Source organism: Haliaeetus albicilla, chromosome W, assembly GCF_947461875.1.
Source record: "Haliaeetus albicilla chromosome W, bHalAlb1.1, whole genome shotgun sequence".
Lineage (NCBI taxonomy): Eukaryota > Metazoa > Chordata > Aves > Accipitriformes > Accipitridae > Haliaeetus > Haliaeetus albicilla.
In genome coordinates this window covers 4,335,219-4,361,987 of record NC_091515.1, presented here as the reverse complement: position 1 = coordinate 4,361,987, position 26,769 = coordinate 4,335,219, and the positions used below count along the sequence as shown (strand labels likewise).

General features: G+C 40.3%; 2 protein-coding genes across 11 annotated transcripts in view; one reads left to right on the top strand and one right to left on the bottom strand.

Annotated features, from left to right (window-relative positions):
- Positions 1 to 1,755: 1,755 nt before the first annotated feature.
- LOC104312953 (elongation factor 2-like) lies at positions 1,756 to 26,769 on the top strand. Its single transcript, XM_009925193.2, is given in 18 exon segments — positions 1,756 to 1,873; positions 2,016 to 2,230; positions 2,901 to 3,082; positions 3,540 to 3,751; positions 5,032 to 5,213; positions 6,191 to 6,296; positions 6,774 to 6,887; positions 8,004 to 8,142; positions 9,523 to 9,718; positions 9,979 to 10,237; positions 10,753 to 10,860; positions 11,306 to 11,447; positions 11,450 to 11,649; positions 12,057 to 12,239; positions 13,571 to 13,703; positions 15,944 to 16,613; positions 17,031 to 17,102; positions 22,021 to 26,769. Coding segments are annotated over 16 exon segments (2,637 nt in total). The 5' UTR covers positions 1,756 to 1,801; the 3' UTR covers positions 16,138 to 16,613; positions 17,031 to 17,102; positions 22,021 to 26,769.
- Positions 17,895 to 26,769, bottom strand: part of PIAS2 (protein inhibitor of activated STAT 2) — a 33,974-nt gene continuing 25,099 nt past the window's right edge. Inside the window, exons 10-16 of one of the 10 annotated variants that reach the window (XR_011323040.1) lie at positions 26,612 to 26,745; positions 25,990 to 26,161; positions 23,583 to 23,722; positions 23,038 to 23,096; positions 22,102 to 22,263; positions 21,736 to 21,773; positions 17,895 to 20,001 (exon numbers count right to left, since the gene is read on the bottom strand). Coding sequence is in view for 3 of the 10 variants with exons in the window: in XM_069775514.1 (XP_069631615.1) it covers positions 19,819 to 20,004; positions 21,736 to 21,773; positions 23,583 to 23,722; positions 25,990 to 26,161; positions 26,612 to 26,745 (670 nt within the window). In the remaining 7 variants the exon portion in view is untranslated. Of the gene's footprint in view, positions 20,005 to 20,755; positions 21,023 to 21,735; positions 21,774 to 22,101; positions 22,264 to 23,037; positions 23,097 to 23,582; positions 23,723 to 25,989; positions 26,162 to 26,611; positions 26,746 to 26,769 lie in introns of all 10 variants that reach the window. The other 9 variants (XR_011323039.1, XR_011323036.1, XR_011323037.1 and 6 more) reach the window with 9 other exon arrangements.

Sequence of the window (26,769 nt, the reverse complement as noted above, 5' to 3'; positions counted from 1 at the left end):
ACATTATGAAATAAGTGTATCTAGCACAGATCTAGCACTCTACTTAATTCTTGCTAAAAGTACTGATTATTTTTTTTAGCGCAGCACAATTTACAAATGGGGAAAATGACAAAAATAGAAAAGAAAAGCGGTTGTGCTCTTTTCTCTAAATGAAAAAGAAAGAGAAGAAAGAAATATTTCAAGGTCTCAGAAGAAGTATGTAGATTTTGCTGTGAGTGAGACTTTGGATGCCAGGACACCCTAGAACATTCTAGAAAAGAAATATCATTGTTTTTTATTAAACTGAAGAATAACCTAATAGAACAAATTCAGAAATGAAGTGCCTTCATTTGAGGTGGATCACAGACAAACCCGTAAGCATACCCTAAACATTTTTTTGTTTGTACTAAGTTTTCTTCAGCAGAAAAAAAACGGGGTTGGTTGGTTGGTTGTTTTCACCATTGCAGACTTTGGGGTAGGAAAGAAACTATAAATGTAGGGGAGAGTGGGGAAATAATACATTTTGGGGGGAAGAGGCCAGGCTGCTGCTTAGTTTGGATATTTCTCATCTCTAAAAAGAACTTGGCTATTTTAATTAGAAGTATTCCTTTTTTTAATAAGAACCATTTTCTTGAGAAAATGTATAATGAAAAAGTTGAACTGAAGATCCAAAGTTAGTATGCAAATATGCAATAATAAGATATATATATCAGAAGTGTATCTGTTCATGTAAAAAACCTCCTGTTTTGTCTCCTACATAAAATTATATTTTGAGCTGGGCTGGGTTGGTTTTTTTTAATTAATATCTTATCCTTGCAAGAAGACAGGTTCCCTGTGTTCAGTTGCAGTCATTAAGACTCAGACTGTGTTAGAAACCTTTGTTGGTGTAGCAATAGAAATGTATGTTTCATTATTTCTGTATCATTTGCAACTCAAACACAGATGAGGAACCTATTTAACTGTTTCTTATGGTACGTTTTTCTTCACTTGAGCAACGAGTATAAACTATTGGTGTGGTATGTGATTTTTGTCTGTGTTTGTTTAATATTCCCCATCATTTCTTCCTCCGAATTCAGTCTTTTTCCATGTCCCTGTGAAGCACTTTATGCATTAAAGGGATTTGCAAGAATAACCACGTTAACTGCACTCCTGTGACCTACAGGTGACTCTCATTACAGAATGAGACAGGCTGAGATTAGTAAGATCTCATCTTCCTTTGCTGTCATGTGTTTAACAGATAATTACCAGGGCTTCTGAGGGTCAAGATTTTTTTTCTGCAAATTGAAGGAGGGGAATTGTTAGCAAGAGATAGAATAATTATGGAAATTAGAAAAAAATCTTTCTGGGATGTCATTTGTGAGAGGGGCACTAAAAATTTTGCACTTGGCTAATTAAAGTCTTTAAAGAGGTTTTTGACTGAGCTGGACCGCCGGTTTCTAGAGCTGGTATATTGGCTACAAAAGGAGAAGACACTCCCCCACCTCTTCTGGAAAGCAGGAAGAGTGGCTCACCTGAAAAGCCCTGGGAGATGGAGACCAGGTGTGGGAGGAAGACCTGGCAAAGTGAGGGACAGCAGTGGAAGGAGAAGGAGAAGGAGAAGGAGAAGGAGAAGGAGAAGGAGAAGGAGAAGGAGAAGGAGAAGGAGAAGGAGAAGGAGAAGGATGCGTGTGGAAGATCTGCGGAGACCTGCACCTTGCAGTTGCGTGTGCTAACCCTCCTGTGACATTTGGCAGGGATGAGCTGTTCTGTCTCCGCAGGTGGATTCTTTGTTCTTGCGGTAGTTGATATTTTGTGAGATGAATTCTGAGCTGTGTTTTAAGTTATGCCTCCACTCTTCGTACTTACAAAAACATGCCAAAAATGTGAACGACTATTTGTAATGCTAAGCTTAAAAGTATGAACAACTTCATTTCATCTTAGATTGTGTGTGAATTTAATAACAAATAATAAAACTTTAAAATTTCACATAGACTTTTGTATACTTCGAAAGGAAGCAATAGCTGTTCTTTTTTTTTCTTTTTCTGTCTCTCATCCAGGTGAATTTCACAGCAGACCAGATCCGAGCAATCATGGACAAGAAGTCCAATATTAGGAATATGTCCGTGATTGCTCATGTTGATCATGGCAAATCAACCTTGACAGACTCCTTGGTGTGTAAAGCAGGCATCATTGCTTCAGCCAGAGCTGGAGAAACGCAATTCACAGACACACGGAAAGACGAGCAAGAAAGATGTATCACAATCAAGTCTACGTAAGAATTTCTTTGTATCTTTCTTTTTAATCTGAAGACAGAGAAATGGTTTGCTCAAAGCCTTGCATCTTGTCAGATCTTTTTTAATTTGAGATGTGAATCAAGCTGTGCATTACAGAACAGAAGTTCACAGTCTTCAGAGTGCAATCTGGGCAATATTGGAGTAGAGCTTTTGAGTGATATCTAGTAATCATTCCTACTTGCTTCTCACTATGGAGAAAGATGCTTTCAGAAAGATTCTTAGTAGTAACCTTTGTTTTTATTGGATCGCTTACAGAATAATACGCTGTTCCTTCAAGCCACTTTGGTGGGCTGCATCTTTTTATTATTACCTCTGTTTTTGATGTCTGCAACTGCAAAGTTAACAAGTTGTAAATGATTTGGAGCATGACTCTACAAGTGTCTGACAGTGATATTATGCTGTGACTACTATCTTGAGGTGTTGATTTTGAATAAGAATAAAAATTAATTACACTCAAAGCAGAATTTTAGATCCTAAGAACTCTAGAAATTGAAATATTGAAGTCTTCTTGTGGTTTTTCCTTTAAGCACCCCAAGAAATAGTGACACTGTGGTGGAGCAGGTATAGTTGCCTGACCGGTGCAAATTTTAAAATCATCAAATTATGAAACATTATTAAGTTATTAAAATGAATTGTCTTCTCTTACAGTGCAATTTCTATGTATTATGAACTCTCAGACAATGACTTGGCCTTCATCAAACAGTGCAGGAATGGTTCAGGCTTTCTTATTAACTTAATAGACTCCCCTGGACATGTTGATTTCTCCTCTGAAGTTACAGCAGCTCTCCGTGTCACTGATGGTGCCCTTGTTGTGGTTGACTGTGTTTCAGGTAAGCATGCTCTTGTAATTAGAAAGACCTCAGTGTATTTTATTTTCTTCCTCTTAAGAAAAAAAAATAATTAAGTGATTGAGGGATGAAGCTTCTTTCTCTGAAAGTTTAACTTCTAATGGTATGAAAGCTCGTTTGCAGTCTTAGCCCATGGCCTTTCCTATATCTTAGAGGATTATATCCACTTTGTATCCAGCTCGTGGGTTGAATGTAGAGTAACTGAGGAAAAAAGTCAATCTTTCAGTAAAATCCTAGGGAGTGAAGCTGCTTGTCATTCTTCTCCTCCTTCAGTTAGAAAATGGAGCGATACATACAACTGAGAAATGACAGTTTCGGGGAGCACTGAGACTACCAGCAAATTCCCAGTTTAAATTTCCCAGTCACCACTGTACAAAGTAGATTAGAGATCTTGTCCATGTATATAATGCACGTTTTAACTGTGCTTGTATTTTTTAAGGTGTTTGTGTACAGACAGAGACTGTTCTGCGGCAGGCTATTGCGGAACGTATCAAACCAGTACTGATGATGAACAAAATGGATCGTGCTTTGCTGGAATTGCAGCTGGAGCCTGAGGAACTTTACCAGACATTTCAGCGTATCGTGGAAAATGTCAACGTCATCATTTCCACCTACGGAGAGGGTGAAACTGGACCAATGGGTAATATTATGGTAAAGAAAACTTTAAAACTTTGCTGTGGTTGAGATCCTATTTTTGGAGAATACCAGCTTTGATATGAAACCATTGCATACATTTATGGCAGTTCAGATCTCTGGCCAACCTGAAGGAGCTGTTCTTCAGTCCCCTTCCGCCCCCGCTGTTTCATACTTTTTCTTTTGGGGATATTATTTCAGACCAACCAACTGGGGAGTGAGAGCAAATAGGAAAGAGGAGAGAATTGACAAAGCAGCTCATCCTCTAGTGATACTTTCTCACTAACAAAATGTTTAACATCAAGCCAGTTGCTCAGTGTCATTCATGTCAGACGTTTGCCTGGGGCAAACTGCTGAAGGGAAGCTATGGCTTGAAATTTAAGGTAAAGGACGAGAAGCCAGAAGATTAGCTTTCTGTGCCTGACTTTGCTGCTTATGTGACTTACACGACAAGAAACATGGCCTTTCTGCTACTCCTGACTGATAAGACATTGAATTAGCTGTTTTCTGATCGGAAGATGTAGGTCTCTGTTATTCTACCAGTAATTATATCATAATGTGCTGAATATCTCTGGAAGGATGGTTTGAAACTAGAAAGACAAATAGTATTTCCTATATTGCAGCTGAGAATTGTAAGATAAAAAAGCAAAGTCAACTGCAAATCTTCTCTGGTGGTCCAGCTGTTAGAGTAAGGAATTGTCAGAATCGGACTGCTTCAGATATTATTTTTTCCACCAAATAGCTGCAAGACAGACCTAGTCACTAGAGTTTTCAGACCTGGTTCCCTTTGTTTAAATGTGACAGTCCTATACTAGCTTTTTTATGGCTAAAATTGACTGCAGCTTAATCTAGTTACTGGAACAAAGGACAGGCAGCTAGGATTGTATTCTGATTCTTATATTCCATGAATCTCGGCCATTCTTAAGTCAGACTAGTTTTATCTGTGCGGCAGGAATGAGCCACCTGTATTTTAATTTCCAGAGAAATTTTCCAGAGACAGTTCACTAACAATTCAGTTATAGTCATAATACTCCAAATCCTACTTAGCACTTACAAATATATTTCTGAAGTTTTTATTTTAGCCTTTGTTACAATTATTTCCACTGTGTGGGACAAAGTAAGGTTCTTGCTTCAAAGTAATATTCAACAGACCCATTTTAGGGGAAATATTTCCTTGTTCTATGTTCCAGAAAATATTAGGCATCTTTACTGATCCTACCTGTCATTGAAAGCAGTTCATACATTTTTCATCAGTGTTTTTTGAAACGGATTCACTTTTTTTCTTTCCCCTTTTAAAGATTGATCTAGTTATTGGTACTGTTGGGTTTGGCTCTGGTCTGCACGGCTGGGCGTTTACTCTGAAACAGTTTGCTGAGATGTATGTAACCAGATTTGCTGCCAAAGGAGAAAAAGTACAACTCCCTCCAGTTGCACGTTCAAAGAAAGTGGAAGATATGATGAAAAAACTCTGGGGTGAGAAGTAAGTAACAAACACAGTATGCATGGAATGAATGTAGATACATGCTTAGAAACCACAGTGACACTCTAAGGATATCAGCAATGGATACCAGTGCATGTTGAGTTTGTGCTTCTGTAAAACCAAGCTTTCATGGGCAGCTTAGAAAGCTAGAGACGTGAGTTTGTAACTCTTACAACAAAAATATTTATGTCTCTGAGAAAGGCAATTGCTTGTAGTGCAGATATGCTATATGTGCCTTCTGGGGTGAGTTCTGATAACCTGCTCCATAAGAGCAGAGAGAGAAGGTTGCCTCTCAGAACTTCAGAACATAAATGCTTTTATTGAACTGCATAGGTAAAATTAGTACACAAAACAAGATTATGGACCAAATCCAATCTTTTGATACCAATGAGTATTTCTGTGAATTTAATGAACCTTAAACTGTATCTTGTAAACAATGGAGTTAATTTCCTACTAGATGTGTATACAACTTGCTGCTAACTGAATGCTTTATATGTGTGTGAAAGCTCAATATACTTGTTTGTCTTCTGATGCCTTATAATGAATTAACCTACCTTGACTCATTTAGCTCATAGGGTACTCCAAGATTTATCTTGCATGGTATTTAAATTATTTTAGCAAGGCTTTGAAAGACAGTTAAAGGTAACAGGGTGGAGTAAGAGAATTATTGACAACAGGTTTGCTTACAGCACCTAGTTCCCTGTAAAAGCCTAAAAATGCACGTTGAAGTCAGTGGTTTTAAGTGTAGTAAAAAACCTCAAGAACCTAAACAAACAAAAAGCCATCCTTTGCCTCCCCAAACATCTAACAGTTATTGCTACATTGAAATAAGGATTAGCCACTCTTCTGCTATTTTAATCTCTGCTTAAATGTGAAACTTTACGAAGTTTTCTTTTAAAAATAACTAAGCGGAAATTTGCAGGAAAAGTGGATACTCCTCAAGTTCAAACTGGATGAGTAAAAATAAACATCTTTAGACATTTTGATCCAGCAACTGGAAAATTCGGCAAATCAGCCACTAGCCCTGATGGAAAGAAGTTGCCAAGGACATTTTGCCAGCTAGTTCTGGATCCTATCTTTAAGGTAAGGCAATATTTTGTATTGATTTGATTGCAAGAGCGTAAGGGGAGACTTTTTTAGTTTAGCAGGTTAGCTCTTAGGAAAGCCATCCCTCTTATAAAGTGGGTCCATACTTTCTGTAGAAACTAGAAAAATCCTGCAGTACAAGAACAATTTGTAAAAGGTGGGACAGAAGTAGAAGGCAGCAAATCTGAATGGTCTGTTCACTGAAACAACATACCCTGCATATCATTGGATTAAAGATTTGTGTGTCTTGTGTGTGAACCTCTTCTGATAGGAATTTGGAATTTCCTTTGAAATTAGAAACATTTCATACAATTTGTGAATCTTGAGCTGCATGATCCTTGCAAATAGTTTCTCAAAGAAAAGCCAAGAACAGAGAAGCCAAAGGGTTTTCAGACATATAACATGTTTAAGAAATGATAAGCAAAACCTGTCTCTGCTATATTACTTACTGTGGTCGGTATAAACTTGTTTCAGATCTTTGATGCCATTATGAATTTTAAGAAGGAAGAGGCAGCCAAGCTGATAGAGAAACTTGATATCAAGCTAGATGTTGAAGACAGAGATAAAGAGGGAAAACCCCTTCTTAAGGTAATTTGGCTTTTCTACTTCGTCAGAATTTCCAGCGTGGTAGCATTTCTTACCCTTGAGCTGTGTAATGAGAACAGTCTTTCAGGTCTTTCTAAAATCCACAGAAACTTACCTTAATTGTCTTTTTATAATCTGGACAGTGGCTAATTTGTGTGTCAGGAATGTAATGATTTGAAATAAGGTGCTTGGTAATGAATTGCACTGAATTTGCTAAAGAGATATCAGGCCTTAAGTCTGTTGCAGCATACAAAAGGCACACCTGATTTGATTTAAGAAAAGGGAGAAATCTCAAGGTGTATATGCAATGCTTACACAGAGTGTCTGCTGCCACACATATATGCTGTGGCTGTGTAATCAGAAACATGATTTCTGGTTGGCTCTCACAACTTCCAATACATTCAAGAACACTGCTGAATTCCAGTCAACCTTTTGAAGAGTAATGTGTGAAAGCATGTGATCACTTTCTGTGCAGCACTGAAAGTTAAGAGCAGAGACTTTTAAGAAACTATCCAGTTCCTGTGTTAACTTGTGTTCTCCTCGGTATGTTAAAACCCACATGAAAAAGGGGTCCAGGAGATACATGTGGAAACTTCTTGAAATAATCACTGGAGAGGGGAAATCCAACCACATCACTGTGGCAAAAGGCCAGAGACTTAATAAAACATTTGGGTTTATTTTTATCTTCCATATATGGAAGATACAGCTGTAAAATACGACTATCCATGGACCTTTTTCTTTCTACTATTGTAATCTGTTGTCAGCAGCGAAGAAAGACATTCGTGTTTTATTTCAGGACCTTAATATAATCCAGGAATCCTAACCTTTCTGTTGAAATGTAGTTCACTAGCCCAAGGAAAAAAAGAATGCAAGGAGTGCTGGTTTTCAGTAATTCAAACACACAGTTATATTCAGATTGCTTATTATGGCTAAGTATTTTACTCATGGCCTTCAACAAGACTTACATAGTGATAGGGAAACTTTAAATGGCTGTCATGACTTTTTACGTTGCATCCCTACGGGTAGCCTTCCACACGCTGTCCAAAAGGTTTATTTGGGGGTTGGTTATTATGTTTGTTGAAACAAGTTTTAATTACAATGTGAATTTTGGGTCCCTAGGCTGTGATGCGTCGCTGGCTGCCTGCTGGAGATGCCTTGCTTCAGATGATCACCATTCACCTACCTTCCCCTGTCACAGCACAAAAATACCGCTGTGAACTTCTTTATGAGGGGCCACCTGATGATGAAGCTGCTATGGGTAAAAAAAAAATTCCCAGCTTACCAGTGGCTGTCAAAAATACAGCACCCCTAGTGCACAGATGAGTAGAACTGCCTAAAGTGCATCTGGATTAAGTTTATGGGTTATAACAATAATTACTAATTTGGGACTCTGTTGAGCAGGCTATTACAAAAAGTAAGAAAGCAAAGGAAAAGCCTTGGGGTACTACACATAAAACTTGCTTTATGTCCTTATATGCTGGATGCCAATCTGTGTGAAACCACATTGTATTTAGTTTAGATTCAGAGAACATGTGGTTGCAATGAGCAGGACTATGGTATGTACCAGCATTTGGATATACTGTAAGAGATGGATGGAGCAACAAGTTCATTACCCTCATTCTGTCTGCGGCTTTGATTACAGTCTCCTAGTGAATCCTGTGACTTCTTCTCAGTCACAGTCAGAATCCTAACAAGATCCTTTACTTTCAAACACTTCTGACGTGTCCCCGGGTAGCTGGCATGTTGTTACTTTTCTCTGATTCATTCTCAGCCTTAAAGGTGGAGGATGAAAATCTGGTAAAAAATGGAACCATCTCCCAGTTGTCTGAAGGTGTGGCTGAGATCATGACTAGGTAAAGAGCAAATAGCTGAAACTGAATCTAATACAGGGCTGTTCGTCTGGCATTGATAGGAAGGAGTTAAGTTCTGAAGAATTCATCTGTAATATGATGATTTGTAATATGATCATCAACTATTTTCAAGAGGATCTGCATTTTTTGGATTTGTGTAGATTTGTCACTTCCATCAGAAATCCACAAATGTTGAAATAAATAAATCATATTTGAAGTAATTTTCAAATCCAGTATTAGCAGAAGAGAAGCTTATCTGTGATGGCACATGTGTTTAATCCTCTAATAAACTGTTAACTCTCTCTCACAAAACCAGAACAGGACCTCTGATTAGAGGGCCTGCTTCTGACCATATCATCCATATGATCACTGAGGCTGCAAACTTCTAGTGCTGTATTTTGTCTTCTGGATTCTAACGGATTACAGGGGATCTTTAAATGCCCCCTACTCAAAACTTTTCCTGGGACTAGGTCATATTAGTAGACATTTAGTGATACCATGGAACCTGCTACCAGAAGAGGGAAACTTGAGCAAGCAGGGAGTAAGTACTAACAGATGTCTCAGTATTGAAAGAAACAGCAGTGGTGATGATTCGTTACCTTAACAAAGAATCTTTGATAGTGACCATAGCTATAATTCATCTGTCTGCACACATTTGTCCTTTAATAACTGAAAAAAAGAGGAGCTGTTAATAAGGTTCACTGAATTTTGGGAATCATATGGATATAGTTCTAAGTTTTCAAGTCTCACAGAAAATGTGTCTGATGCAGATATATACTTTATTGCAGGTGTCAAAAACTGTGATCCCAAAGGCCCTCTGATGATGTATATTTCCAAAATGGTCCCCACATCTGATAAGGGGCGTTTCTATGCCTTTGGGCGAGTCTTCTCTGGTATTGTTTCTACTGGACAGAAAGTTCGAATCATGGGACCAAACTACACACCTGGCAAGAAAGAAGATCTTTACCTAAAACCCATTCAAAGGTAGATGGAAATACTATATTTCTTTTGAATAGCAATGCATGCAAAACCAAATGCTTGCTTTTAGTTTTTGGAATCCTAATGAAACGAAGATTTTATTTCTTTATAAGAGTCCTCTTTTCCTGTTTAATAAAATCAGTAATCCAGAGGGATTGTAGGCAAATAGTAGGTAATTTTCCTTTGTGTGAAAAGGTTTAGCTTTTTGGAAATACTGGGGATAAAACAAGTATTCAAGGATTGTTGCTTATCCTCTGTCTTTGTAGAACCATTCTGATGATGGGTCGTTATGTTGAGCCCATTGAGGATGTACCTTGTGGCAACATTGTTGGTCTAGTTGGTGTTGACCAGTTTTTGGTGAAGACGGGTACCATTACCACCTTTGAACATGCCCACAACATGAGAGTGATGAAATTTAGTGTTAGTCCAGTTGTACGTATTGCTGTTGAAGAAAAAAACCCTGCTGATCTACCAAAACTAGTTGAAGGTCTAAAGTGTCTGGCCAAGCCTGATCCTATGGTTCAGGTGAGTGTTAGCTGTAAGTTTTAGTTTTAGAGCTACAGGTTTGCAGTGCAATACCCAAAGCATTCGACTTTATTCACAGAGAGCTCTTTATGTGATTTAATGGCATGGCTGTAGGCTCAAAACAGTTTTCAGTTGTGATTGTATGAGCTGACACAAGATAAATAGGGATAAGTTCAGTCAGCATTTGAATAGGAAGATCCTGAGGAAAAACACAAACTCTGCAGCAGTTAGTGTCAGGTTTTTGAGCAGTACTTTTACATACACTTTTTTTAATGCTCAAATACCTCAGTAGGACAGGATCTATGTTTAATGTGAGAGTACCCAGTTTTGTTGGTGAGGAGATTCATTCTGGAGCACTCCTGGAAACAATATCGAGAAGATAATTTATTAAATTTTTTTAATACTTGGGGTTGAGCAGTTTTGGGATCTGACATTTTTCTGATTTAGTCTGTGTGTGTTTCTGTTAATGCTACTAAATTCTTAAAATGTTTACTCCCTACTATTTCCTCTTCTAGTGTATTATTGAAGAGTCTGGTGAACACATCATTGCCGGAGCAGGGGAGCTGCATCTAGAAATTTGCCTTAAAGATCTGGAGGAAGATCATGCTTGTATTCCAATTAAGGTATTCAAGAATTTTCTTGGACTGCAGTATATGGAATATGACTAAACATTAACCTTTGAAAATATCATCTTAATCTGCTGGTGGTGGTTTCCTTAGAGCAACTTCCTTAAAGCCATTTGAAACTTGTTAGGAGACCAACCAATTAAGTAATAAAAAGAATTCTCTGTTAGTTCATCAAAAGAGCTTAGAATTAAGAGAGAGATGTGAAGAAGATCCAGGGAACAGGAAAACTAACTTGAACTATGATAGTAACCATAGATGTGCTACTGAAAATGTTGTTTCTCTTGATGAAGCTAGCAGAGCATGCCTGGGTGACTGAGTGAACCTGGCATTAACACACTGCTGTAGGAGAAGCCACAGTTTATTGAATAGCATTTGATTGGTATGTGGAAATGATCAGCTTTGTACTTGGGGAATTTTTTTTTGTCTTTGATCTATTTGACAGAAATCAGACCCGGTTGTATCTTACCGTGAGACAGTTGGTGAAGAGTCAAGCCAGGTGTGCTTATCCAAATCTCCCAACAAACACAACAGGCTGTATGTGAAGGCTCGACCCTTTCCTGATGGCCTGGCAGAGGACGTAGACAAAGTTCCCGTCAAGAATTTAAACAGCGTGCGTGTTACCTGGCAGAGAAATACGAGTGGGATGTGTCTGAGGCTCGCAAGATTTGGTGCTTTGGACCTGATGGTACTGGTCCAAATATCTTAGTTGACATCACAAAAGGTGTCCAGTATCTAAATGAAATCAAAGACAGTGTTGTTGCTGGTTTCCAGTGGGCTACAAAAGAGGTAAGTGTAGTTCTGAATGTGGTACTTGTATCTTGTGTTACTGAAATATATCTGAACTCTATTTACGTGAAATCTTTAGAAACTCTCGATAACTGATAAGAACAGGGTAGTGGAATTTGTCCCCACTGAAGAACGCATGTCACTCAACCTATGTAATGAACACATAGTTGTCTGTGGGTATTTCAGCGTTTGTTCCAAGTGTGAGCTCTCAAATGCTAGAGGAGCATTGGAGTCCTCCCGAGAAGGACTTTGCAATGTGTACGGTGTTCACTGCCTTGGTCCGAACATAACTCTTCAGCATCAGCATGAGAGACTTCAATCGGGCCAAAATCCTGAGTGAAGGTTCATATCTTGGAAAATCCTGAGTAGTATCACACCTTTGTTTTTTCCCCCTTTTAATACTGCAGGGTGTCTTGTGTGAGGAGAACATGAGAGGTGTTCGTTTTGATATACATGATGTCACTCTGCACGCTGATGCTATTCACCGTGGTGGTGGGCAAATCATTCCTACTGCGAGGAGGGTTCTGTATGCCTCTACTCTTACGGCACAACCCAGGCTTATGGAGCCCATCTATCTGGTAGAAATACAGGTATGCAACTGGGTATGATATATGAGATCATAGAATCATTTAGGTTGGAAAAGACCCTTGAGATCATCAAGTCCAACTGTTAACCTAACACTGCCAACAACAGAGATGCAACCAATAGATAGATAATCATGTTTCCACATTCTCTTCTAAGAAACCACGATAACTCTGTTCTATGTCGTTTAGATCAGTGATGCAAAGACTTTGTTTGAGAAGAGGTTTTTCATTCCAAAGTTAGGAAAAGGTTAAATGGAAATAGCAAAATGTAGGTGGGGAGGTGAATTATGCTGTTCTTCATGAATTGCCAGTACCTTTGGGAAACTTAGATTTGGGGGGATTTTCCCCTCCTTTCTTTCTGTCACTGTAAACATTCAGGAGAACAAACAATGGTTATCCTAAATAACCAGAAAAGCATTAAGAATTTTTTTTTTTTTTTAAACAAGCTTTTTTTTGAGCTGTTTAAACATTAACTTCCATCCTTTGAATAACTGGATTTTCTTGGTAAATTAAATTCTTCCATGAAAGAGCCTGGAAAATATATTCCACGCTAGAAGTATTTATTTATCACCAAGTACAGCTATTCACATACCAATTTGTCTTAACTGTCTTAAAAGCAACTGGAAGATTTAAAACCTGCTTTAAAAATTAATTCCAGGCTACGGTGCTGGGTAGTGGGCAGGAAATCTACCAGCTCAGTTGCTTAAAAATGTCTTAGCCATGAGGGCTGAAGAAGATGAGTACAAGTAAGGACAAAACAGAAAATGGAGAATTTTTTTCACCTCAATGACTTGTGAGACCTATCGTGACAAAGCAGGGGAGTCTTGCAGCCTTAGTGGTACGTTTCTAAGCAAGTGTGTTTTTTTAAGTACAGTTTTTATCAGAGCGCTTGTCAGCCATGTTGTAAGTTCTAAGATAAGGTATGGTGAGATCCTGTTTGTATAAAATTTGCATCCTGTAGTAAATACATTTATTATAAAGCACTAGAGGACTCTGCTTTCTTGTGCCCAAAGATTGCTGAAGGTAATTCACTGAGCATAAGCACTTTTGCTTCACTTTGTGTATGTAAACTACAATCCGGTACAGTCAATATATACAGTAATTGGAAACCTCACAGTCATGCGAGGCAGAGAAGGCAGGCAGAGCTTCTGAAAGATGTCTTGGAAATGAGAGTGAAGCCACTTGTTACACATGAGAGAAATTGTACTGAGTGAGGAGCCATCATGAGAAAAAACATCAGGAGAGCTGTCTAGAGGGATTGTCTAATGCTGCCTGGCTGTTTTAATAACTGGTGATCTCCTCCTTTTATGTAACTTGATAGAAATTTTTTTTTATAGTGCCCAGAACAAGTGGTTGGTGGGATCTATGGTGTGCTGAACAGGAAAAGGGGACACGTTTTTGAAGAATCCCAAGTGGCAGGAACTCCAATGTTTGTGGTCAAGGCTTATCTACCTGTAAATGAGTCATTTGGTAAGATGATGCTTCCTTTGTTACCCACATGCATTTAAAGACAGACCTCTGCAGGATCAGAGACTTACAAATTCCCATTTTATTAGCTCCAAGCTTCTTCCTGTTGTCCCTTTGCATCTTCAGTTCACAACAGTTTACTCTTCCCCCCCAGCAGCCTGCTCCATGAAAGCTTGGGCTTTCATGCCAAAAAGATGTGGCAGCTTCTGCACATTAAGACTTTTTAGTGTAAACCAGATTCAGTTTCCATCATTTTAAATCAAGGTCTTCCTTTGAAGCAAGCCTGGAAGAGAAAATTTGATACTTATTTGAATCTTTAAAAGAAGGACAGAGTGCCAGCCTGAGTAGCTTAAATGGCATTACACCCTCTTGCCAATCTGAAGACTACCTTTAAAATAATAATCTGATCCTTCTTATGCTGCCCCTGAAACTTCAATTTTTCAGTGTGGTACAGAGCCTTTCCTCTGGTATTGTGGTTTGTTGGTGTGTCCCGTTTCCCTCCTCCCTGTTTAAAAATGCACTTCAAGAGTATCCTGTGACATTGTGACATAAAGTTTACCAGTTTCATGGGGCACATTTGGAATGCCTCACACAGTAAAACTGTATGAAATGTCATGTTTTATTTTGGAGGGGGCTTCTTTGCCAAAGTACATTAGTGTGGTAACTGCTAAAATAATCAGTGATGAAATAAGAGATGCTTAACTTTTCAAGTCTAAACTGGCAATTTAACTTCTTAAAAGAACAATTTACACATGTGTTTGTGTGGTATTTTGGGGGTTTTTTCCCTTCTCCAAGTTTCCATGGAGCTTAAAACAATTTCATAAACAATTTTCCAAACACGGAAAAACAAAAAGAAGTGTAAACTTAGACTTGGCAGGATGCACATTACACTGGGCTCTCAGTCTCAATTTACATAGAATGTTAACATCCGTATTCTGCAAAACTGCCTTTCTAGTTCCTTGCCAAAGCTGCTGTTGAATCTTGCTAAAACAGCAATCTAAAGAGGTGGGGAAATACCAGTATTCCTATAAACTAGTGGTTAGAAGCTGTTCTACAGCAGCAAAGTCTCAGTTCACAGGCAGCAGCTCTTCACAGGACTGAATGCTTGGGAGAAGGGGATGACACTGCTATGAAGATGAGGAAATGGCAAAGGAAGCACCTATGTATCTTGAGTTAAATGTAAAGTTCCTGTACTGTCAGACTAAATGATGCGTTAGCCCAGCATCTTGTTCATGACAGTGACTGAAAGCAAGCACTTAGGGAAGAGAAAGAAAACGGTAAGCTGGTGTAATTCTCCAGTTGCTTTTTTATAACCACTTCTAGAGGCTTCCTGGGGCAGAAGTGGTTTCTAGATCAATTTAGTAACCCTCAAGGGCTTTCTTTATGAATTTACCTAGTCTCCCCCTCACTGTAAAACATCAGCATCCACAGCACAAGCAAGGATGTCCACTGACCTACATGTGTGAAGAACTGCCTCCTTTTGTGTCTCCTGAACCTGGCTCCTGCTAGCTTCAACTGATGCTTCCTTTGTGTCAAAAGGAGCATGAGCTCATTTTGATCTTTATCTGCTGTGTCCATGTCACTTAATTTTTAGCCCTCTATATCCTCCCTACTACATTGCTGCTCTGGTCACACTGAAGAGCCCTAGCTTGCCAAGCGTGTTTCTGTGTGTGGAAGCCAGGTGAGGGCTTTGGGCATCTATATTCCCCGTCTCTGAACCTTCTCTGCAGTAATGGCTTTTATAATAAAGGAACCACAACTGCACAACTTTACAATAAGCGTGCAGGCTTTCACTGGACATGACGTTTTGTTTTCTGTTCCTTTCCTAACAGGTACTAGCACTTGATCTCTCATTTTAACTGCTTCTGAACACTGAACTAATGCTTCTGTACTACTTACCATAACCCCAAGATCTCAAACTGAGTGGTAGTGATAAGTTCAGTTCTGGAGACACGTGAAACATAATTTTCCCCATGTCCTTTTCTATCTAAATTGACTTTTGTTTGCCATTTTATTGCCAGTTTACTTGGTCACAGAAGATCTTTCTGCAATTCTTTGGAGTTGGCCTCATTTTTACCTGCTTGAAAGAACTGCTTGTGAAGTAGCAGTTTCCTAACAGTACTGTACTCTGTGTCTGAAAGTGTTGAGGGTTTTGTCTATGCAGAAATTCACTGTAAGCCAGTTTTAATTTTTCCTGTAGCTGGCTCATCCCTTTTTAATTTTTATTTTTTCCTTCCCACTAGGTTTTACCGCTGACTTGAGATCCAACACTGGTGGCCAAGCATTTCCACAGTGTGTCTTTGATCACTGGCAGGTTTTGCCTGGAGATCCTTATGATGCAAATTCTCGTCCTTGGCAAGTTGTGGCTGAAACACATAAACGCAAAGGCTTGAAGGAGGGTATTCCACCTCTGGATAACTTCCTAGATAAGTTATAATCACTTCTGTTTCATGTTGTGTGATGTGCTGCCCAGTTTTGTCCTGATACCGTTTCCTCACAAAACTAGGAAGGAAATGGAAAGTTTTTAGAGTGTCACATTAAATACACACACAGTGTTAACATGTTGTGATGATGGCATGATCACCTACTAAAAAAAGAAATAAAAATGACGCAGTAATTTGACTTACGGGATTGTTGTTGCCTGTATCTTGTCTGTGGTCACGGATGCCTGTGTCAAAAACACCCATTAAAAAAAAAAAAATCACTTGCCTAGGACTAATGGTGTTCTTTGCAGTTTGCCTAATCCACAATTGTCTTTTAACCTAGGAAGCAGCTCCCTTCATTGTTGCTCTTGCAGAAATTCTTGTTGAACTGTCAGGTTTTGTCCTCTCAGCCAGAAGATGTATTCTTTCATTTCCAAGCTTGAACCTTCTTTGCTGTTGAAGACTGATAGTGAAAGGCTTGCAGTCACAGGTAAGCTTTCTAGCATCCAGCACCTAGATTTAAAGGCAGACATAGAACATCCCCACTAATGTTGAAATGCCTGAATTCTTGCTGCTGGGCAGGTGCAGAACCTCCTGGGGCTGGTGCTGTACCACTGGGCAGCAAAGTCCTGCCTGCACAGCTCGCAATTGTTTCAGACAGCTTTATCTGACCTGGAAGTATGAAAATCAGAAGCCAGCTCAGGCTAATGGTCTTCAGGTGTATAGGTATAGCCTTTCTGTAGCTAGTACTTCAGCAGCTAGCTCACTTCCAGGAACTGCAGAAAAAGATGCAGCAAATGGATGGGTGGGGGGAAAAAAAGGGGGCCGGCTCTTGCAGCATGGCTTTCATTGCATGCTGGTTATCTGTGCAGTAGAGGGACTCATAAACTTTACTTTTCTTCTGCAGTTGGTTTGAAGGTATCTTTGATATAGTCCACTCAAAGCAGTAACCAGATACTTCCATAGTGGAAACAAAGAGGTAAGAAGTTATCTCACCTTTTCTTCAAGATTTTTCTCATGTTACAAGTTCTTGGACAGACATTCTGATGCATTTTAGAACTCGTTGAAGGAAAAATAAACCAAAACCTCATCTAGCTACAATGGGCAGGTTTCCTTAGAGCAGGGCTACAGTGGTACAGGCCTCAATTAAGTTACAATCCCCAGTCCCCCCTCCACTGCTTAAGGAAATCCTTTGTCATCTTGTGGGAGGTGGTGTATCAAACGGGTGACGACTGCACTGCAGAACTCCAACCCCTTGATACACAGCATCCACAGACTCAAGTGAATTACAGGATTTAGGCATTACTAGGCTGGTGTAATTACATCCTGCACGTACATCAGCATTGCAGGAAAGCTACATCCTTCACCTGAAGGCTTACCTCACACCACAGCCTATGACAATCTAACTCTCTCCTAAACAGATAAGGCTCAAATGCCTTATTTGCATTTGACATCGCTCTCATGGGTCTTGAAGGTTTAAAGCTAAATACAGCTGCAAAACTCCTGCCCAAAACAGCTAGAGAACACAACCTGACCTCAGCTCTGATAAGTAACTACCAAACAAGGCACAATAATTAGCTTCACAAAATTCCAGCCCTATTTTGTAATACCATGAATGGTTTAGAGCATGTCCTAAAAACGGCACTCACCCTTCCTTAACTTTTCTGATGTACATGCAGGATGTTTACATCCCTTCAGCCAGTTCAGCAATTGCCCAAGTCACGCTTCAGTTTGGCATTAAGAGTACAAATACCATCTTCAGCAACAGATACCAGTTTTAAACACTTTATTCAGAATGACTCTGGAACCTCTCTCCACACTCTATTTATAGTTCAAGTCACTGTGCAACTCTGATGCAGAAAGCACCGATCTGCTGCAGGCCATTAGGAAAAAACTTCATGAGTAGCATGGCTTTATTGGAAATAAATCATGCTAAAAACTGAGCCTTAACAGGTACAAAAAATTCAACAGATAAGGAAAGAAGAAAGAGTGGATGCGATATTAAGACCAACATGTGAATTGAAGATTGGTGTGAAAGGTCATACAAGAAAAGGCAATGGGGAATAGTAATGCTGCATTAAAAGTGGGAGTACAGGGCAGGCAAGAGTTACAATACATCCTGCTTCAGTATTTCTTATCCATTTGTACTTCGTTCAAATACTGTTAACAGTAGTGGAAGGCAAAAAGTACAAGACATCTGACTAAAGAAATAAGAAAAAAGGAACACAAAATCAGGAAAAAGTAAAAGCTGGTAATTAGGGAAGGAATAATCTCAAATACAGTTACTCAACAGAAACACAACACTGGGGAAAGCTGCTATGTCAACATAGACAATACCATTATTCCAGCTCTATGGAAATGACTTGATTTTCCTTGTCTGTAACCTCTTCCACATACCGTACTGTGGAGATTATCCTTAGAGGTGTGTGGGGAGACACTGCATCCACACAGCAAAGCAGCAGATTGACCAGGGGAGTAAAACATGAGGAAGTTATTCCCATTGAATTAGGAAAGCCATGATTAGGAGGCCATGTAATGTGGGACAAAGCATCATTAAGCCCTAAACACGTAATTCCAGTTAGGTGGGAACACTGTGCAGCTACAGCTTTTGTCTTCCAAAAAGCCAACCTTCCCCCATGGCATGTCAGAGTGGGGTATTCCCAAAAGAACATGGCAGTTACTGAAGTGACAGAAGCCACAAGCAAGAGATCCTAGAAAATTATCCTGCACTGGAGAAAGTAATTCCTATTTTTCTCCTTACAGCTGCCATAGAAAGCACACACTTCACTTGATCAACTGGTCAGGGGTGGTAATTTCAGAGGGCCAACAACCACCTTATAATCTGAGTTTAAAGGCTTTTTTTTCTATCATCTCTTAAAGTTATCAAACCAGAAATTCAGCTACGGCTCAACTGTGCATAGTTTGGAGTTTTTGGAGGTGGGGAGGTGGCCCCATTCTGACATGACGGCACAGAGATTGTGTAATGCAGAGTTTGCATAGATAGTTTGTCCCCTCCCCAGCCCAAAGAACATTAAGAGGAAGAAGTCAAAGCTTAGGTTTTTGTTGCATTTGTGAAAAACACAAAATCAGGAGGAAAAAAACCACAAACAAAAAAACCCCCAACCAATCCCATTTACAGAGGCTTCCCCTACATCCCCAGGTAAGGGGGAAGTGGGAAACAAGAGACATACAACACAAGTCATGGCTATTTCACAAAGCTTCATTGTCTTAAATGAAGTTTATTACAGGCCCCAGTGAAAATATTAAAAATTCACCAATGCATACACTTCTGCACCTTTGCCCAGGCTGTTGTTCTAGAGTGGTTAAGTGCCTTTTTTTATTAAAAAAAGTTTTTGTTTGTTTTTACATTATTGCTGTGTTTTACAACAAAATTAAAAACCATTTGTGGAATCCACCCAGCAACAAAATGTCAGTTTCCCCAGAACAAGCCAAAAGCATAAAAGCATGTTCTGAAGGGGCCTTTTCTATACCAGCTATTTAATGAGCAAGGAAAAAAAACAAAACAAAACAAAAAAGTCTATCACTTCTGTTCCTAGTGTAGATGAATTTACTCCATTTTCCAGAAGGGAAATCCTTTCAATAAATATCAGAATAACTTCCGAGATGCTGAAGTTCCAGAGATACAAGCAGCAGCTCCGTGCAGTTTCTCCTGGAGTCCGGTGCTGCCCCTTGTTTCAGTCCAGTGAGATGATGTCAGGAGCGCTGCCGCCGCTGCTGGTTATCACCCCTGTCTCGCTCCTGCTGGAGGAGCTAACGTGCGTGCTGCTCTCGTGGTGACTGGTTGATGTGATGATGCTGCCAGGCGTGCTGCTTGTTAAGGTTGAGGTGAGACTATCCAAAAACATAGGAGGACAGTACTGCTTGAAACAAACAATGAAGAATGAAGAGACTAACTGCACAAGGGAAATGTATGCTCTGAAGATACATCTTCCCTACAACAAGCACAAAACACATTACTAGCAGAACTTCGTTATCGCATGCATAGCAAGAACTGGAGTTCTGCACGCCAGCAAGTAAGCAAGCAGAGATGGTAGCCACGAGCCCTTCTCCCTCATCCTCTCCCTCCCCCCCCCCTTTTTTTTTTTCTCCTAACTGGTTAGCTTGAGCATTTACTAGCACATTAAGAAACACTATCATGTCCACGTGATGACCACAAAAAAAACAACAAAACCCACAAACAAAAAAAACCTTAGCATTTGGAGAATGTTCACTGCCCACAGCTACTGGGCACAACTGTGTATTTTGGGCTCCTTTCATCATGAAAGGTAGCAGAATGCTTTTTGCTACTTCGATGGAGGTTAGAATAATTTCATCCTCTTAAATGGCAGCAGCTGTACTAATCAACATGTTCATAGTATATACCTGCAATGATACATGCAGGTCTCTAAACATTTTAGTAGTGATAAATGAGCCCTGATCAAGTCTGATTAAGAAAAATTACTACGTTGATTTAAATTTCCTGAAGTGGAAGACAAGCCTTCTCAAAGCAGAGCTGAACACTCTAAGCATTTAGAAACAGAACAAGGTTTCCAGGTGTCAGAGGAAGATAATGTAAGACACCCACGCACACGCACGCACACACGTTGTTCAACACACCTTACTTTCTCTTACCCCGTGGATTCCAATCTCAGACATATGTTTGGAACTGAGCCTGAACTGTTTGAACTGTCCAAAGTGGACACTTCATAGCAGCATACCTGCTTCCAGTCTCCCACATGAACAAACTTCTGTTATTCCCACTTTCGGCAGTTCAGATCTCAAGGTCAGGCACAGAGTATTGCAAGATGCAGTAAGTGGAAAGAAAAGGAGGAAGTTCATCCTTTGTTTTTAAGGCACCAGAAAGTCAACTCTGCAGTAGAGTCCTATTACTGTTGTCTTCTAGAGACAGAGAGATGAAACAGAGGGTCTGCTTCAGATCCTCTTGTCTTAGTTAGGGAGCCGATATTCCCCCACATTTCAAGGCTGTAGTCTGTCTGTGTAAATCTAGTTACGGTAAGAATCACTCTCCCTAACTTGTAAAGTTTTAAGTTTCCAGGGAAGGAAAAGCACCGCCTAGTTACTTTTGACCTACAAAATATCCATATAATCCAAAGCCAGCGGGGTTTAGGTGTTACATGGAAGGATTTATCATAAAAGCGTTCAGTCATGTGCCCATCAAATTAAGGAAGATATTTTCTTTAAAACTTAACCTCCTACTAACATCAAAACCAACAGAAACAACCACCAGTGACGTATATTTACAGAGCTTAATCTGGCCTACAGATACACAGTATGAACTAAGAGGGTGAAGTACACGGGGGGTGTATTCACATTAGTGCCGTGCAAGTATCCACTTTAGAAAGGCAAGCTATCACTAAAGAGTGAGTTTCCATGCATGGATTTATCCTAGTGAGGCTAAACCAAATCCTCCCTTAATGCATCTTCATTACCACCTCTTGTTGGGGAAAATGGATTTTCCTGGTCTGTGGTAAGGTCTAAGCGAGTGGACTGCGAACATGGTATGGATGATGACAGTGTCCTGGTAATTATTCGAGCAGTACGTCACAAAAACCAGACTTGGAAATTAACCCCATAGTAGTTCAGAAACATACCTGTGAATCAACTGGGATTAGTGAAAGAAAATCCAGACCTAGAAAGAAGAGAAGGATAATAAATTGATGTGTCTTTCTTTTATTCATACACAACAAATTTAAGGAACTTTTTTGTGGTCGTAGAACAGATTTTGCAATTGTTACACAGTTTCTAAATGGAATATACCACTGTGACACCACTCTCAACGACTACTTCAGGCAGCAGCAAAACGAGTTATCTCGTACAAGTGGCTCTTTTTAAGAATGAGAATGACATAATGATGTATTATTCACTGGATATTGCAGGGTGGTTCAATGTGGTTGCTTAGATGGAGGTTGCCATTTGGAGCTGTTGGTTCATAATGCAAGTTTCACTGCATATTGTACCTGACTTGGCCAAACTGGGACATGAAGAGTGTCATCACATTAAAGATGCTGGAATGAAGTAAAGTCACAACATGCACAAGTCCAAAAACAAGCAGCAGGTCTCTTCCTCCACCCACGGGCAGCCAATAAGGAAACATTTCTAATATCATCCCCGTTTTGTGTCTAGACAAATAAAAGGAACGAAGAAGAGGAAACTACAAGTAGTTCAAGGTATATCCTCTAAGAGCAGTGACAACTAGCGTCCGTCTTATACACCATTAGCGTGTAAGCATTTAGGGCAAGATGTTTAAAAATTATGAAACCAATGAGAAATTACAGCCTTTTTTGTTTTGTTTCTAAATATTGGCCTTGTGTTTGCTATGTCAACAGAAAGAAATGGAAAACTTACTCCCTCCCTCTCCCCTCACCTCCAAATCTGTTCTGGCCAGTGGCATCTCTCCTTCTCTTCTCAATTAGAGAAAAATTTTGAAGGAGATTTAAGCTCAACTGCTTTTACAGAATTGACAGCTGCTTTTGTTCTTGCACCTTCTAGAACTTCAGCTGATAAAAGACAGACAACAGTTCTAGACTTCCATTCTCTCAGCATACTCTCCTATCCAATTTGGGAAGGCAACCGATTCCTTAACAAGGGAGAAGTGGAGGGAGGGAGCAGTAAAGGAACCAAAATGGACAGAGAAACAAGGGGAATGATATCCATCCCATTGCCAAACTGGTGCTGAAAGAAGAGGAAAAAACCCAGAGATGTTGCAGGGGAGAAATGGAGACAGGCAATGGAGCGGGGAGAGGGAAGTACAGGAGGCCAATGGGACACCTGTCACCATGAGTCACCATTTCCTGGGCTCTGGGTTCGTTACAGCCGGCAAAGAGAACCCCCAGAGTCCCTATATACAGTGTTCTTTTCAAGGAGCCAGGATAGAAAACAATCAGTATCCCCACCTTTTGTCTGATATTTAGCAGCAGTGTTGAAGAATACATCATAGGCATTTAGGGTATGTCTAGGTAAAGAAAGTCAATAGAGTTCAGCTTACATATTGTAGCTCACCTTAACCTTTTTCATACAGTCTAGACAGAGCACCACTAGAATCAGCTAGCAGAATATCTCTACTTCTAGGGTTGGGATGAGTCGGCGCCATCACACCTCTATAACTTAAATAAGCAGCTACTCTCCCTCGCATCTACAACACATAACAACTGGATATTAACACAGAGTCTAACTGAATATAGCGAGAAGTGTTTCTGGCTGCCGTTCCAAAGTGCCAATTTGTACCCCAGAAGCAACATTTTTCACATCGCTGTTGCGAAGTGCAACCTGAAACTGGAAAGACAGCCTGTACTGGACTTGTCTAGGCATCGCATCAGTGGAATACTGCATATAGTCTTGTTCCATTAAAAAAAAAAAGTTGATCAATTCTCCAATTTTTTACCCACCCCACAAATTAATAAAGCTGTCAGAATACACATTAAAAATAGCCACCACCTACCTGGCAAGTCTGATGAAATACTGGATATTGGTGGATGATGGAATGGTACTGGGTAGTCTGTTAATGAAGGAGGAATAGCAGCAGCATCGACCGTTGTCACACTGGGCACTCTGACAGTAGATGGCTGATACATGAGAACCCTGTTTTGAACAGCATGGGAAGTTACAAACAACCTGGCCGTTAGTTACAGAAGAGAAATTACACACCGCTGTGCACTCTCATTCACAAGGTCACTATGTAACAACACAACTACAGCGTGGCTACTCACTACACAGTATTCCACTCTAATTTCCTCTTTCATAACAGTCTTCATAATAACATGACCGTATCTTGGCTCTCAACAGCAGCTGTGACATAAGAGCAAGTTGGCATTAAAACAAAGTACAGTGCTGGAGTCATTTATAACAGTCTACCGTTCAGAGACAGAAATGGAAATCTCTATCTGTGGAGCACCCTGGGAGGGATGTGCAGGTAGCCAGAGCCAGGAGAAGAACACTCATTTCAATGTCTCCACATCACCACTCCTCGGTGCTACCCTGTCACGCTGAAGGCATGACTGACCATTATTCAGCCTCTGAGATTACACACATGGGAGTTAAATACCAAACCCATCTTTACTCACAGCCTGAGCCCAAGCTAAGTTCAGCTCTCCAGGAGCTTGCAACCAGTTGAAACCCTTCTGCATCCCCACCTTCTGCCCGATTACATCGCAGCACTGCTAATCACCACAGGCGTTCAGGCACCAGCCACGTGCATAAAATATTTCATAAACTCCAAGTCAGGTGGAAACACCCAGAGTCCCGCTCCCAGCTGCTCCGCATCACTCCCTCCAGCCCACCAGCCACGAGTGTTAGCCACTCACGTCTTCCTCCCCAGACTGCTGCATCGGTGCATTTCTGCTACGCCTGATTTCAGAAGCTTGGATTTCAGACCCTCCCCTCGCAAGCACCTCTTATACTTCAGCCTGTGTTGCTTCTGCCTGTAGGAAGACACCCCACAGTTCTGCCAAAACTAGCATTCAGGCAACACTGTTTACAGGAGAGAAGCTATTCCCCAAAAGCCTGGCTTTGACTTGGATTTGAAGAATGAGAACATGCCATTTCCATACCCAAACAGCAAGGAAAATACATTGGTCACAGACAGACAAGAAAACTCAGTCCTCCTACAATTATGGTTGCAGGTAGCCATCTCAGACACACACAGGAGCACAGAAGGAAGTCTTGGTGCCTTCTGAAACTTCATTAAGAGATGTATTTGTAGCTATTTTTTCTTACAAAAATAAGAAACAGTCTCTTGCAGAAGGACTCCTCCACAATCCTCACAAAAAGCAACAGCATTTCAGAATCACTGCTGAAAGTTGTTGAAGATGACCAACTATTTGCTCAAAGACCCCACATTCCTGTGGACCAGAGACACAGTACAGCTGCTCATTACTTCAAGAGCTGGCAAAACAGAAGGGGTTTGTTTTTATTACTATTATTTTAGTACAAGACATAAGCCACTATGCTGAGACACACAGACACACACCTCATGCATGCAGCAACACTAACTAATAAACCATTACTAAAAGCTGACACTTGGAATCGCCTCGCGGAGCGGTGACTGCTGGTGAGCCTGACCAGTGCCCCTCTCTCCCTGCAGGTCTCCTGTGCCCTACGGGCCAAGGGCAAGAACTTTACAGAAGCCACGAACAGTAACTGCAGCCGAGTTGCGTAGATTGGGACAGACAGAAGGCGGCACAACAGTAAAGAAGCTGGTTAAGCCTGCCGCTGAAGTCAGGCATGACTACAAAGATGGAGCACTTGACAGAGGACTTGGGAAGTCACCAGTTGTGCTAACCAAGGTGCAGGACTGACTGATAACCATGGCCAACAACAGTGTCCAAGACATTCCAGAGTTTAACAGAGAGATGGAGAAAAAGCTTGTCTTGACTCAAAACAGTAAAGAGCCTCCCTTCCAAGACTGACAGGATGGATGAAACACACAACGCAGCCTAGTTTCCTGGGCACCAGAGCAGATTAGATAAAGGGTATAACAGACAGCGAAAGAAAAGCCTTTAAGATGACACTAACTTAGCAAGAATGCAATAAAGCTCCTCCACTTGGCATAATCTGCTTTCTCAGGAGAATCCTGTCCATTAGCTTAATCAGCTTCCTTTTCTATGGAGAAATAGCCCTGCAAACACAGCAACAGTAAGCGCAAGTCTTTTGTGAGATGTAAAACTATTTAATAGTGTTTTGGCTGTACAAAGGTACTGTATCGATACAACCTTCTGCAAGGAGAGGCCTAGAAATTCTCCTCTGGAAATGTGCAGCTGGATCCCGGAGAGAGATTACAAGTCCATTTGTCTACACATCAGTTTATCTGAGACATTACAGAATAACAACTAACTTTAAAATTGACAAACCCTTTGGTTGGGCTTCCTTGTGTTTCAGACATAAATATGCACTTCCTTTTGGCAGGAGGATCTTCCTCTTCATCAGAAGAGCTTTCTATTGTCAAGTCAATAACGTCCACTTTCTTCTTGTTCACCTCATTGGCCACTGTCACAGAACACTGTTTGCTAACAACACTGGAACCTAAACAAGAAAATAAAATATTACTGTTTTTTAAAGGCTGTTGACATCAGCTGTTTCTATCTGCAACAGAACCAGGAACTCAAATCCTGTTTTAGCTCATCTTCCTGGCCACTACAGAGAATGTTACAGCCCAGGAACTGTTTTATTACTATTCTGTATCACATTGAGAATATTAAAGCACAAGCTTTAATCTTCACTTGTCCATTTAAGGACCTAAAACAAGAGCAACCTCTCATTTTCTTAACTGCTATTATAAAGAGCAAAGACAAAGCCCCAAAAAAGGCACAATTTGAGAGATACAACCCTTGTCATTTAAAGTAAAAAGAAAGAAGGTTAGAAGTATTAAGCCCTCCACAACACAGACATCAACATCCATACACATTATACAAGCTACAGCTAAGTCTCCAAGACTTTTTGTTGGTTTGCAACCAGCGCCCCAGATGTACGTACTTTCTATTTTGGTGCACTGTGGACTTGAGACTTTCACAGCTTCTTTCTTTGGCCTCATGGGGCACCAGGAGCCATCTTCTTGGAATTTGATCTCATCCACATCTGAACATTCATTAAGGATTTCCATAAAGAGCCTGAAAAATAAAGCTGAGTGGTTT